Source organism: Leptopilina boulardi, unplaced genomic scaffold, assembly GCF_019393585.1.
Source record: "Leptopilina boulardi isolate dan_hultmark-lab unplaced genomic scaffold, ZJU_Lbou_2.1 LbouV2_150, whole genome shotgun sequence".
Classification (NCBI taxonomy): domain Eukaryota; kingdom Metazoa; phylum Arthropoda; class Insecta; order Hymenoptera; family Figitidae; genus Leptopilina; species Leptopilina boulardi.
This window is the reverse complement of record NW_026137697.1, coordinates 2,207,468-2,221,601: the sequence shown is the minus strand read 5'-3', so window position 1 is coordinate 2,221,601 and position 14,134 is coordinate 2,207,468. Positions and strand designations below refer to the sequence as shown.

At 28.3% G+C, this 14,134-nt stretch overlaps 2 protein-coding genes across 3 annotated transcripts; both read left to right on the top strand.

The window, feature by feature from the left end:
• The first annotated feature begins 39 nt into the window (after nt 1–39).
• LOC127276675 (protein SET) lies at nt 40–3,262 on the top strand. Of its 2 annotated transcripts, none has more exons than XM_051297280.1 (5): nt 40–394; nt 988–1,177; nt 1,360–1,556; nt 1,635–1,854; nt 1,938–3,262. In XM_051297280.1, the coding sequence occupies exons 1-5, from the start codon at nt 152–154 to the stop codon at nt 1,955–1,957; spliced, it is 870 nt and encodes a 289-aa protein (XP_051153237.1). In that variant the 5' UTR covers nt 40–151; the 3' UTR covers nt 1,958–3,262. The 2 variants fall into 2 exon arrangements, with proteins under 2 accessions (XP_051153237.1, XP_051153236.1); XM_051297279.1 differs by having other exon boundaries at nt 41–394; nt 1,351–1,556.
• A 1,503-nt stretch (nt 3,263–4,765) lies between these two features.
• On the top strand, nt 4,766–13,441 carry LOC127291692 (fibrillin-1-like). The gene is made up of 18 exons (XM_051320922.1): nt 4,766–5,152; nt 6,339–6,638; nt 6,716–6,985; nt 7,215–7,356; nt 7,494–7,717; nt 7,871–8,041; nt 8,133–8,285; nt 8,361–8,498; nt 8,803–9,249; nt 9,315–9,790; nt 9,860–10,191; nt 10,259–10,353; nt 10,653–10,824; nt 10,911–11,540; nt 11,630–11,928; nt 12,015–12,434; nt 12,500–12,629; nt 12,713–13,441. Exons 1-18 carry the CDS (start codon nt 5,095–5,097, stop codon nt 13,119–13,121), a joined length of 4,866 nt encoding a protein of 1,621 aa, XP_051176879.1. The 5' UTR covers nt 4,766–5,094; the 3' UTR covers nt 13,122–13,441.
• Nucleotides 13,442–14,134: the final 693 nt, after the last annotated feature.

Here is a 14,134-nt window from a genome sequence, read left to right as displayed (position 1 = left end):
CTTGTTTAAAAATTTCACTAGAGTGTAATTTCTAGGTTATGTCGTCATTGTTACAACTTTACCGCGATTCTCGTGAGTACAACGCCGAGAGTATAGAAATACAGAAATAAACAGAAGTATCAAAGTCTTGAAGTGTAAGCCTATTTTCAAAATGTCCTCGCCAAATAAAAAGGTAAAAAAAGTCGAGGATCCCGGGGACGGTACGGAGTATGATCTTGAAATACAAAAGGCTCTCGAAGAGATCGACGGCTGTCAGAATCAAATTGATGGACTCAACGAGAAAGCAAGCGACGAGATCCTCGAAGTTGAGAAGAAATATAATAAACTGCGCAAGCCTTACTTCCAAAAGCGTAACGACATCATCAAGAGGATACCCAATTTCTGGGTGACTGCTGTATCCTTTTTATAATTGTGACATTGTTTCGCCCTTTGTTCATTTAGCTTGATATTTTGACATTTTCCCGGCGATGCCGGCGTCCACCGGTGATAGCGGCCATCTTGCCAAGACCTATATCTATATCTTAAAATTCAACAGAATACCCTACTTTTTACGTATTAAATTATTTTTTCTAGATGGAAACAATGTCCATTTTTAATTAATATTTAACTTGATTCATTAATTAAATATAAGAATAAAAAAATTTGTTCAATACCATTTTTAACGACAATGCTATATGAACAACGAATTTCTGGCATCCAAGTTTTTTAATTGTTGAAAAAAATATAACCTTAATTATCAGAAATATAAAGTTTTTCAATTCTATTGTATTTTTAATGAAAAAAGTAAGATTTTAGTCGAGAGTACGTTATTGTCTTTGAAAAAAAGCATTGAACAAAGGGATAAATTTCAAATAATTCTACAATACTTTCCAATTCCAATCGTAATAATAATAATAAAAATAATGAGACAATAAAGTTATATTGTTTCAGTTTATAAACATTAGATAGATTTATAATTTGTATTTTCTCCTTAACTTTGTTTTATAGTTTGTTAATAATAAAAAAATAGCCGATATTCTCGAGGAGGAGGAGGAAGATGCTCTTCGATTCTTGAATAAATTGGAGGTTGAAGAATTCGAAGATATTAAATCTGGTTATAGAATTAATTTTCATTTTGGTAAAAATCCATTTTTTGAAAATGATGTTCTAACAAAGGAATTTCACCTGGGTTCATCGGGTGAGTGGAATTTTTGTATTTTGAATTTAATTTAAAAATTTTAAATATTCTAAAAAGTTTATAGTAAAATTAGTTTAGATGTAATTTAATTGTTGTAAATACAAAAAAAAAAAAAAAAAATTTTTTAATTTAATGCGACGTTAAGAATAAAAGAAACTCCTGCTTATTTGCAGGAGATCCAGCATCGCACAGCACGACAATTCGTTGGAAGGAAGGTACAGATTTAGTAGAAAGAGCAAAAGCTAATGCCGCTATAAAAGGTAGAAAAAGGCCACTAATTCATAGAACATTTTTCACTTGGTTCGCGGATCATGGTGATCCAAGTTCTGATGAAATTGCTGAACTTATTAAAGACGACTTGTGGCCTAATCCTTTACAGGTAGAATAATAAATTTCTTATAAATTTTTTTATTAAATTCACGCGAATTCAGAAGTATATTTTAATTTCTTCTTTTAGTATTATTTGGCTCCCGACATAGAGGGTGAAAATGGAATTGAAGGTGATGGCGAAGAAGGCGAATCTGAAGAAGAAGAAGAGGAAGAAGATGGAGTAGGAGAGGAAGGCGAAGAGGGTGTCGAGGTTGAGGAAGGTGAAGATAGTGTAGAAATAATGGAAGATGGACCCGAGGAAGAAGAAGAGGAAGAGGAAGAGGAGGAAGCCGTGATTGAAAATGAAGGTATAGAAAAATAAATTTCTTTTAAAATTTTCTATATATCTTTTTAAATTTTTAAATTTTATTTTCTTATTTTATACTTTCAGATGGAGAAGAGCCAGAATAGACACTAAGGTAACTCGTAAAGTTAAAAAAAAGAAAAAAAAATTCGAATGAACAATATGAGACGGTAACATTCTTGAAATCGAATGTTAGAATAAGAAAATTGTCGCGCGCAATTACGAACACCTGCCTGGAGTCTTTTATATATATATAATAATTATATTAAAACTAGAATTAGGTTTCATTAAGTTCAGACATCAAGCAGGAGCTCCATCGACAAATTGCTGTGCACAAAAATTAATTTTATAATTATAAAAAAAAAAAAAAAAAACCTTCCCTGAACGAGGTACAATCGGCAATTTCTATAGAGACGATAAAAAAAAAGAAAAAAATACTTTCGACTTCATTGCGCTGTGCGCAAAAATACAAAATAAGAACGAAATTTTCATTTTGTTTCTTTTTTTTTTTTTGTTCTATTAAGAAAAGATAAAAATAAAAGACAATCCGTAAGATTTTAAATCACATATGTAAAAATAAACAACACGTTACAATAAACAGACTTGTGATGTATTTGTAAAATTTTTTGAATTTAAATATTAGTCTATATTGTAATGTGTCAATGTCAATGTTTAATTCATACGGATTTCTTACGGGATAAAGAGAATAAGATATTTTAAAATCAAACTGACGGAATAATTTTTATTTATTGAGTAGAATTTTTTTTTTTTTTAAATATATTAATTGTAGATAATTACGTACAGTTAGTGATTTGCTTTTCCCGTAATCTATAATATGTACAAACTTTTTTTTTTCGTGATTTAGAAACGCGAATGTGATACTTTTTACTTATGAATCTCGGTGCGTTTTCTTATTATTTTCGTATAATGTTTTTAAATATTTTTTTTCAGAATTTGTAAATAGATTTATATAACGTCTCGCAGTAGTTTAATAAAGTATTTCAATTATAAAATAAAAGTTCTAAAAAAAAAAAAAAAATTTTTAATAATTCAATGCACATAAAATTGCCATGTACCTCGTTCATTTGCATCTTCCTACACTTGACATAATAAGAAACTCATCACTCGCGTAAAAATCAATTATTTGAAAACTGTTTTGCATCGACGAATTTAAAATATATATTATATATTAGTTTTATTTTCAATTAAAAATATTTTCGATTACTTCTTTCATAAAAATGAAAACAGTGATTATTAAAAAGAAAAGAATTTAGAAATATTGATCAGGGATTATAAAACAAAATAAAGCATCACAGTTTTTAACTTGTCAAATATTTGTGGCAAACAAGACAAATCGTAAAAATAAAAATTGTCAATTTCAAATAAATAAGAGACTTTTAATTTATTAGTAATTTAATTTTTGTTAATATGTTATTCGTCGTTTAATTTCAATTTATTTTACCCCTCAAAGTTAATTTTCTAAACACTTGAAAGAGTAAAATTGGAAAATAAACATTTTTTGTAAAATTTTCTGTCACATATATATTTTTTTATATATGTTTGTTTTTCTTCTTGAGTCCTTTGAGGTGACAAAAGTATTTTAATTTATTATGGAGTAACTGTGAGAAATTTAAAAGTCAAGTGTTTCATATTAAAAGAGGGTCTAACGTGCGAAGCTTAATTTTTTCACAATGATCAACACTGTTTGGCAGTGGTTTTAAAATATACGTGTCAGGGTCATAAGACGTCAGAAGATTCATAAAAAAAAAAAAAAAATAATAAATAAAAAAATTCAAGTGAACTTTAAACCATTTTCGATGACCTAATTTTTATATAGTTCCAAATTTAACAAGACCGCCTCCTAAATTAAAAATAATAAGATATGAAACTGATGACTTTACTCAAAATTTTATACATCATTTAAGATTTATAATTTTATATTTTATAAAGTTTTTATTTTTATTTATTTATTAAGAAAAAATTATTATTTTCCGATAATTATATATATTATTTTAATTTCATAAATTATAATAGAAGCAATAAAATTGAAATTAATTATTACTAAATTAATTAAAATATAAAAATTAAAATTTCCGAAAATAATAATTTGTAATCATTGTGGTTTTCTTTTTTTTTTTTTTCAAGCAGGAAATACAAAATATTCAATCGTCAATTATGGCCACGTTTTTTAAGAGTCTTACTTAATAGCTCGTCTCGTAATACTCATGCACGCATTTAGCGGTTTTTTTATCTCAATTTTTTTTTGGGACTGCTGAACGGAATGAAAAGGATAAACATGTGTTGAAGAAAAAGGGAACCAAACGACAATCTTAGAGTTGGCAAAACTTGTACTTTAGTGGTATTTTTTTTATCTTTTAATATTGTTCATTAATATTTTTCTTAATTTAAAATAATAAATTTATTTAGAAAATAAAAATGTTTCATAATATGTATTTGTAAAAATCGTAATATCAATATTTAAAAAAAAATATTATTTTTAATTATTATTTATTATTAATTTTAATATTTAGAAACATCAATTTATTCGATTAATTAATTAAGACATTTAGTTTTATTCTTAAATTTTATAAAAACTAAAAAAATTCGATATAAATATTATTTTGAGAAATAATAATGAAAAGAAAAGATCACGTATTGCATTTAACAAGATAAAGGCAAATAAATCGTAGTTTTGAATGGTTCTGTTAAAATTTGTTTTTTAGTTTAGAATAAAGGAACCATCCCCTTTCTATGAATCTTTCTCTTCTGGTCCATACCACTCAACGGTCTCTCCCCATCATTCGTTTTTTTTTCGTTTCTCTCTCGTTCCCCTTTATAGAAACGAAGATAGAGAAAGTGAACTGCGACTGATCTTTCAGCGAGCTTTTTAACTTTCTTCAGCTTTGAGGTTTTATTCCTCGACGTACTCTCGTACGAAGCGGTTCTGGATGCAAGTGGTGGACCGAGTGTGTAATTGACAATTTAAAACGTTTTTTCTAATACGTTTCTTTTTTTTTTTTTATATAGAAGAAAATTCAAAATTAAATTTTCACGTCAAAATAAAGACATTATTCCAATGGAACATCTATTGAAATATTTAAAATTGTGAATGAAAAAGAAGAGGATCCCGTGTAAAACGAAGAAAGAGGAAAAAAATTTCTTATTGAGAAAAGAAAAAAAAAAATTTCTTTTTTAATGAAAAATATAAAACCAGATTGAAGACGATTCATTGAAAATCTAAAGAATGGAACTACAAACGAAAGCTGTTGTTCTCTTTGGTCTGATGCTGTTACTATTAAAAGGCAATTATAATATTTTTAATTACTCTGCTATTAGTTTATATTGTCTAATTTTTCTTCTATTTAAAAAAAAAACAGTCAATTAAGACTCAACTTTTAATTTTTCAAATTATAATATAGATGAAAATGAATTATTTCAATTTTTTTAAATTAAAAAAATTTATTATTGCTGAGAATAATAATATTTTTATTACAGATAATTTATGTCTTTACAGGATTGAAGTTTAGAACTTCAACAAAGTAGCATTTCACCCATAAAATCAATCAATTAAATATCAACCGTGATGAGACCGTGACCGTAACAAAATCATAACTCTCAATTATTATACATTTGCATCCTGATTGATGAAGTCAGATAACTTTCAAATAAAGCTATTTAATTTTAATTATTTAACTTTAATGTGTATGAGTCACAAATCATGATTTTAATTCTTACAAAATTTTTTCTTCTAGCTTGATAATTAAATTAATCATTGGTATTGTTGGAAACACTATTTTTAAAATTAATTTAAAAAAAAATTTCCCAATTATATTTATTTATTCTTTAATTTTTAAATTCATTGAAATAAAAATATTTACATTATAATATAAGCGAATTATTCATATATTAAAAAATAAATAAATAAAATAAAAGAAAACTAGAATGCAAAATTTTGCATTTATAGTTAAATTTGATTAGAGTGCATATGAAAATTCCTCGTGTTTTCTTATCGTAACAAAAATTTCCCAGGGGAGGTTTAACTATGAAATGTGATATTGCATCCAATATTGTAAATAGAAGATAAATTTGTCATGGTAATATTTTACATCTAAATTCAGCCCATGAAATATGAATATAAATATTGTCCTTGGTCTCTTTTTCTAATCGATCATGATAGTGACACCCTTTTTTTTCGAGATCGATTCCTATTCCCTGCATATCATATAATTATAATTTAATAATAAATAAATTAAATTTTCATTTCTTTATAAAATTTATTATTTATTTTATAATTTATTCACACTGGATATTATAATTGTCAAGTTTAGAATTTATTTATTTTTGTTTGACGACATAAATCTATTTCTAGAATGTGATAAATAATTTTGGCCCCATTATAAGCACTTGGTAGCTTAATAAGAATTTTCACTTAATTTCAAAAGTTTAAATAAAAATTAATTCTAAAACTTTTTTTTTTTAATTATACAGAAATCAAGACAGAGCAGAGTAATCCGTTGGATAAATGTTGCGATCTTGGAAAAAATTGGGCACAAGAGGGTCTAAAGTGTGATAAATTTTCTGGTCCAGTTTCTGGTATTTCTGAAGACGAACAAGAATTTTGTCTACGTGGTGTTAATATTTGTTGTATAAGAGTTTATCGTGAGAAAGGTTGTCTTCAAGGAAAAGAAGATGCACGTTCAGGAAATGGATGCAGTTCATCTAATGAAAATAAAAGTCCAATTGGAATGGAAGACTATCGAAAAGATTGTTGCGAAGGATGTAAACTTGGTGAGTATTTTTCAAAAAAAATTAAAAAGTAGAAAATTCAAAGAATTAATTTAAAATAACTTTTTTTTGCATTTTAGGAATTCTAAGAGGATCACGAGGTCAAGGTTGTGCTTTGAAGTTCAGTTTCGGTAAGCCCTGGGACCCAGCATTTCTGGAATGTTGCCATGAAGCTTCTCCAACTACCATTAGTTCTGAGAGCAATGAAACATCCTCCTCCTCCACTTATGTTTCTACAAAAGCAACAGACACATCTATCTCCACAAATGAGAACGAGATCACTGGGAGTTTAACCACAAAGCCAATATCAAATCCTTCAACTTATTCTTCATCTCCACTAGCATCGCTTGGTATTGTCACTATTTTATTAATTCTTTCAAGCACAAATTTTTTATTTTTTTTACGAAAATAATACACATTAGAAATTTTTTGATCTATTTATTTAAAAAAATTTTTAAAAACAAAATGCTAGAATATTTTTATTTTCACATTAAATAGTTGGAATTTTAATATTTACGTTATAGAAACAATCGTTAGATGACTTTGTTTAGAAAATGAATTTTTATTGTCTTAATGTAGATGACATCTGTCAAGTAATGAGGGGAATGCTATGCACTGACATTTGCGTACCAACGCCAGGTTCTTACTATTGTGTTTGTAATGAAGGATCAACTCTTTTAGAAGATGGCAAAACTTGCAAACAAAATTCCACCAGCGATAGGTAACAATATATTAAATTATTTTTTTAAAACAATTACATTTATAAATAGTAATTAAATCAAGAATTTCTGAATTTAAATTTTCTTTTAAATGTAAATTCGATTGAGTGAATAATTAAAAAAAAATTCTTATTTCCAGATGCAACACTGATAGCAATCCTTGCGAACAAAATTGCACAGATACAGGACTTGCAGTGATTTGCAGTTGTGATTCGGGATATCAACTTGCAAACGATAATCATTCATGTACTCCAATTTCAACGGAAATAATGGGTAATTCAACGACTCGTTATGAAGAAAAGGAAACACCTCCACAATGTCCCACTGGATATCGCTACAATTCAAAAACTCAAGCCTGTGATGGTACGTATTGCATTTGATATAGGATATGCTGGATGCTGCTATTTTTGCAAAAAAAAAAAAAAAAAATCTTTCACCTGCTATTGCTTTCTGTGTACCATCTGCTTAATGTGCCTGTGATCATGTGACTTGGCTCGAAATCTCCCTATCGATCAGACATGGACGAATGCGAGGAAAATCCTTGTTCAGGAGAATGTCAAAATACAATAGGATCTTACTTGTGTGTCTTTGAGAAACAGGAAAATCCTAAAAATATCAATTCCACAGCTCAAGATAAAGATTGTCAACCTGGTTTTTATTGGGACAAGAATATTGAAAATTGCATTGGTAATAAAAAAAAAAAAAAAATTACTCTCCAATTTTTCTCAGAAATAAATCAATTATTTGAAATCATGGAAAATAAATTTTCTTTTTCTAGATATTGATGAATGCGAACAAATTCCGGGTGTTTGTTCTGAAGATGGTTATATTTGCGTTAATATGCAAGGAAGTTTTATTTGCCACAAATCGCAAAACGCTACCGATTGTCCTTCAGGATTTAAATTTTATCTCGAATCAAATAAATGCCTTGGTAAATGATACGATTTAAAAAAAAATTTTTAATTAAATTTATTAATTTATTAATTGAAACTTTTTTTTTAAATAGATATTGACGAATGTGCTGAAGGAATTTTTAATTGTATGCCAGAAATCGAAATATGTAAAAATAATGAGGGCAGTTATGATTGTGAAATTATATGTAAAAAAGGTTTCACATTCAATACAAATCTAAGTTCTTGTGTTGGTATGTTTATTTTTAAATTTTATCTTTATAAACAATTTTCTTACTTTTTCAAATAATGTAAACTTTAATACTAACAAAATTTGGATGAATAGGTATTTAAAATACTTCCAGCACCGTAATTCTTCTTCTTTATTAATTGACTGACTCGAAAGAAAAATCAGCATGCAATTTGAACTTTGAGACTTTTTGTAAGTAATTCAAAAAAAGTAAATTCTTTTCCTCTATTTGAAAAAAAAAATCAGATTCTTGAATTATTCTCAAAAAATAGTCTCTGATAAATTCTATACTTTCTTTGAAATTGCAGATATTGACGAATGTTTAGAAATCAAAAATTCCTGTCCAAATCCTGAATCACTTTGTCTAAATACTGTAGGTAGTTTTGATTGTATCAATTCTAGAGAAGTTAATCAGGAATTTGTAACGTTGAAAAATCAACAGGAAATAAATTCTCAAAATGAAATTATTTGTACACATGGATATAAGCCATCATCAATAATTGGTGATTCATGTATTGATATTGATGAATGTAGAGAAAATATTCATTCTTGTGAAACAAATGAAAAATGCATTAATGAACTTGGCACCTATAGATGTGAGAGTTTTTTGGAAATATCGACTGTAAAAATTAATACAGAATTAGAGAAACAAAATGAAATAATCAGTAAAAATGAAACAAAAGTATTAAAATCGAAAGATGATGATATTTGTCTACCAGGATTTTCTTTTAATAACGAAACAAAAAAATGTGAAGGTAAAATAAATAATATTTAATTAATTTGCAATAGTAGAAAATTGATACCTTTTTTTTTCATTCAGATATCGATGAATGTGTCAGTGAATGGACAGCTTGTGGTATTGGAGAGAGATGTCGAAATTTAATTGGTGGCTATGATTGTATTCAAACTTGTAATCGGGGTTTTATCTTTGAAAATGAAACCTGTCAAGATATAAATGAATGCACATTGGGTTTACATTCGTGTTTTGAGCGCACTCATCGTTGTATCAATACAAATGGTTCTTATGCTTGCGAGCCTAAAGAGAAGGTAATTGGTCAAAAATTTCGACCAAGATATTGCGAGAGAGGTTTTAAGCAAAATTCAGAGACTGGAAAGTGCGTTGATATTGATGAATGCCTCGAAGGACCTGGTTGTCGTGATCATGAAAGATGTTTTAATACTTTTGGTAGTTTCGATTGTTCACCATTGTGTACCACAGGATGGTATTTTGATCCATTGATCAAAGGATGCAGGGATGTTGACGAGTGTCTTTTGGGACGACATTATTGCAAACAAGTAGTAAAAATAATAATGACATTTTATTCAAATTATAGTAATTTAATTTAATTAATTCGATTTTTACAGGGAACGGAAATATGTGAGAATACAAATGGCTCATATATTTGTAATCCAGCACCACCTTGTGGACGTGGTTTTCGACGTATTTTTAATGGAAGTTGTTTGGATATTGACGAGTGCACTGAAAATCTTCACTCTTGTTCATTGGAACTACATCGTTATTGCGTTAATCGAGATGGTTCTTACGAATGTGTTACTCGTTTACCATCTTGTTCACAAGGTTACGAATATTCACTTTATACAAGACAATGTGAGGATATTGATGAATGTTTAATTGGCAAATATAAATGTAACAGTCGCCTATCTGAAAGATGTGTCAATCTACCAGGAAGCTACAAGTATATTATTTTAATTTTTATTCTATACAATTGATAAATTATTTATGAAAAAAAAAAAATATTTCAGATGTGAGAGACCTCCACCTCCACTTACATCTTTACAAAGAAGACCAGCCTGTCCACAAGGATATCGATATCATCCAATTTGGAGAAGATGCTCCGGTCAGTTAATTAAAAAAAATTTACAATTAATAGTAGAGCTTGAATATTAATTTAATAAGTTATTTAACTTTAAAAATTATTTTCTGAAAAAAAATTAGAATTCAAATATAAAAATTATATTATATTTTTAAGGGAGGCGAAGTTTTCAAGAAGATGAAATTTACGTCCCTGATCTTTAGAGTTCGTGCCATGTCACATTGCATGAAAAATCATTTTACAAATCCTAGCATGTTTTAAATACACTCACGAATATTTTATATCTTTAACAATTTTGATAAAGTGATTTTTCTTTTCTATAGACGTGGATGAATGTGCCGAAGGAACTCATTCATGTGGACGAGAAGTTTGTTATAATCAACCAGGAGGATATAGTTGTGCTAAACATCCTACACCTATTACAAGAAGAACAGCTCCACCATTTACTTTAAACGCCGCTGCGGCTTTTACAAAAGCTTGTGCTGATGGCATGAGGTATTAAAAAAAAAAATAAAAATTTGTTTTTTCTCATTTTTTTTTTATTTAAATGATTATTAATTGAAAATAAAAATTATTTTCAGATATGAAAAAAATCAGGGATGTGTGGATATAAACGAATGTAAAGAAATGGAGGACGCATGCAGCAGTAATGAGGATTGTACAAATAGCATTGGAAGTTTTGAATGTAAATGCAAGACTGGATATCGTCGTGATAATTTAACACAGGCTTGTGTTGATATTAATGAATGTCAATTGAAATTAGACAATTGTCTTCCAACACAAAGATGTGATAATACACTTGGAAGTTTTGCTTGTGTGAGATTTTTATCATGCGGAACGGGATATACTTTGAATGCGGCAACGGAAATTTGTGAAGATGATGATGAATGTTCACTTGGAACACATAATTGTGTTGATGGTTATTTTTGTCGAAACACATTGGGTTCATTTCGATGCTATAAAATTAGAGGTGATATGACAACAACTCAAAGATCAACTACAAGACGAACGCCAAATAGATATCCACAAAGATTTACAACATTGAAAATAACTTCGTCAATGATGCCAACGACGAGACCTATTACTCGAATAACGAATCAAATGGAAACAACAACATCGACGACGACGACAACAACAACAACTACTACTGAGAGAATAATTCCAAAAACTACTCAACCACTTCAGCCAAGCAAAAATTCTTCTGAAACAAGGTCAGTATGACTTTTCATCGTTGATGGAGAATAAAAATTATTAGCTAGAATCTATATTTTATAAAAAATTTTCTTTTTTTTTGTCTTAGACCTAAAATACAGTGTCCAAAAGGTTACGAGATTGGAAAAAGTGGACAGTGCATTGATGTGAATGAATGTAAATTAACGCCAAATCCTTGTAATAAACGATATATGCAAATGTGTATTAATACTATGGGATCGTTTCGTTGTGAGCCGAGAATAATGTGTGGACCGGGATATCAACCTGATCCAACATCCGGAAGAAATTGTATAGATGTGGACGAGTGCGCTGAAAATATTCACGAATGTAGCAAGGGTCAGACTTGTGAAAATAGACAAGGTGGTTACGCTTGTATATGCCCTCAAGGTAAAATCATAAAAAAAAAAAAATTTTTTTCTAAATACAATAATTGTTCATTAAATTTGTCATATAAAAATCAAATTTTTTTTTAGGACATTCCGTGGGATCAAATAGAGAATGTATTGATATTGATGAATGTAGTCTTTATGGAGACAAACTTTGTGGTCCGGGTGGTCGTTGTGATAATACAGTGGGTTCGTTTCGTTGTAAATGTGAATCAGGTTTTGAAAATTCTGCCCGTGCAGGTGGATCATGTCAAGATATTAATGAATGTGAAACAATGCAAGGAGTATGTCAACATAAATGTTCAAATACATGGGGTAGTTTTAGATGTGGATGTGAGCCTGGATATAGATTAAATTCAGACAATAAAACTTGTTCAGATATCGACGAATGCACGGAATTTAAAGAAAATAATCTCTGTATTGGAATGTGTGATAATACACCAGGAAGTTACAAATGCAGATGCCCAGATGGCTATAGACTTGGAGTTGATGGACGCACTTGCCAAGGTATTGAGCAAAAAAAAATTTAATTAATTTAATTTTGTTTAATTTCTATTACTTGTTTTTTTAAGATATTGATGAATGTTCCATGGGACAAACTTGTGTCAATTCTAATGAAATGTGCCAAAATACTCGAGGTGGTTTTCGATGCAATAAAATTGATTGCCCTTCGGGTTATTATTTAGATAATGAAAAGAAGAAGTGAGTATATAATCAATTCTTCAAATTGATGAGATACAGTTTTTTAAAATAATTTAATTAATTAATATAATTTTATTTTATAGCCGATGTGTAAAAGCTTCTCGTTACTGTCAAACAACTGATCAGGTGTGTTTACGACAACCTTCGCATTATTCGTATAATTTCATCACATTTGTGAGTAATTTACCAATGCCAAGAAGTGGACAACTTGAACTTTTTACAATGAGAGGAACTCATTTACCAGGATCGACATTACAATTTAGTATGTCATTTATTGAAGCTAGAGCACCACCGGGAGTAACACGAGCAACGGAATCATGTTTTGCAATGCGAAGACCAGCTTCTTCGCAAGTTGTTCTTGCTCTCGTTAAACCAATTCAAGGACCACAAGAAATAGAACTCGATCTTAGCATGGAAATTTATCACAATACAATGTTTGTTGGAAGCGCCGTTGCTAAAATATTCATATTCGTATCTCAATATGAATATTAAAGTCTTTATTTTCAAAATCATCTTTTATTTTCACAAGTTTTGCATTTTAAAGTTTAAGGTTTTTTTTTTTTTTTAAACCAATGATTCTAATTTTTGTTTGCAATGACAACATAAGTAATTGATTATAATTATTCGAAAAGTACTCTAATTTGCTTTTTAATTTTAAATTTAAAAATTTAAGTGAATAATTCTGAATTTTTCAAAAATCCAAAGAAAATATAAGATTTTCATATATAGTACTAGAGAATATAGTTTTAGAAACATGTCTATATATGAGAGAATAGAATTTTATTTTCTTACAAAAAATAAAATATATAATTATAAAGATTTTTATTTTATATCTTTTTCATGTAACCTTGTAAGGTTTAATTATAAGAAAGAACTGTTAATGGATAAAATGGGTGAATAAAGGAAAATATTATGTACAATACTGTTTATCATTAATGAATTAATATTATAAAGAAATTACCGCCACTTTTTTAATACTGCTCTAATCAAAAACAAGGTCAAGTTCATCAAAAATAAACGGCTATGATTGGTCGAAATTTGAAATTAATTCTCTGATTCGTGGACAATTTTACTCAATTTTTAGAACAAAATTTAATTCAAAAACGTATTAATATACACTTACACGTTATTTTACACGATTTTTATAATTAAATGGTGTTAAATGTTATTTTAGATAAAAGAAAATATTTTAAAAGAGGATTTTATTCTTTGAATTTGATTAAAAATGACTTTTTATTCATTTGTAAATTGTTCTTATGACTATAGTTATGTTAAGCACTAGTTTTACTTCCGGCTGCGCAAATGGAAACGAAATTAGTTCTGTGCTGACATTCTGTCTAGTTTTTTAAAATATATATCTTCTTTATAATATTTAGTAATTTAGCTATTTTTATCTATTACAATTAGAATAATTGTGATAAATAATTCGTGAACATTTGTGGAAATTCTGGAGCAATAATTTCTGTTTATAAATCTGTTACACATGTGTATAAGCAGATTGAAAG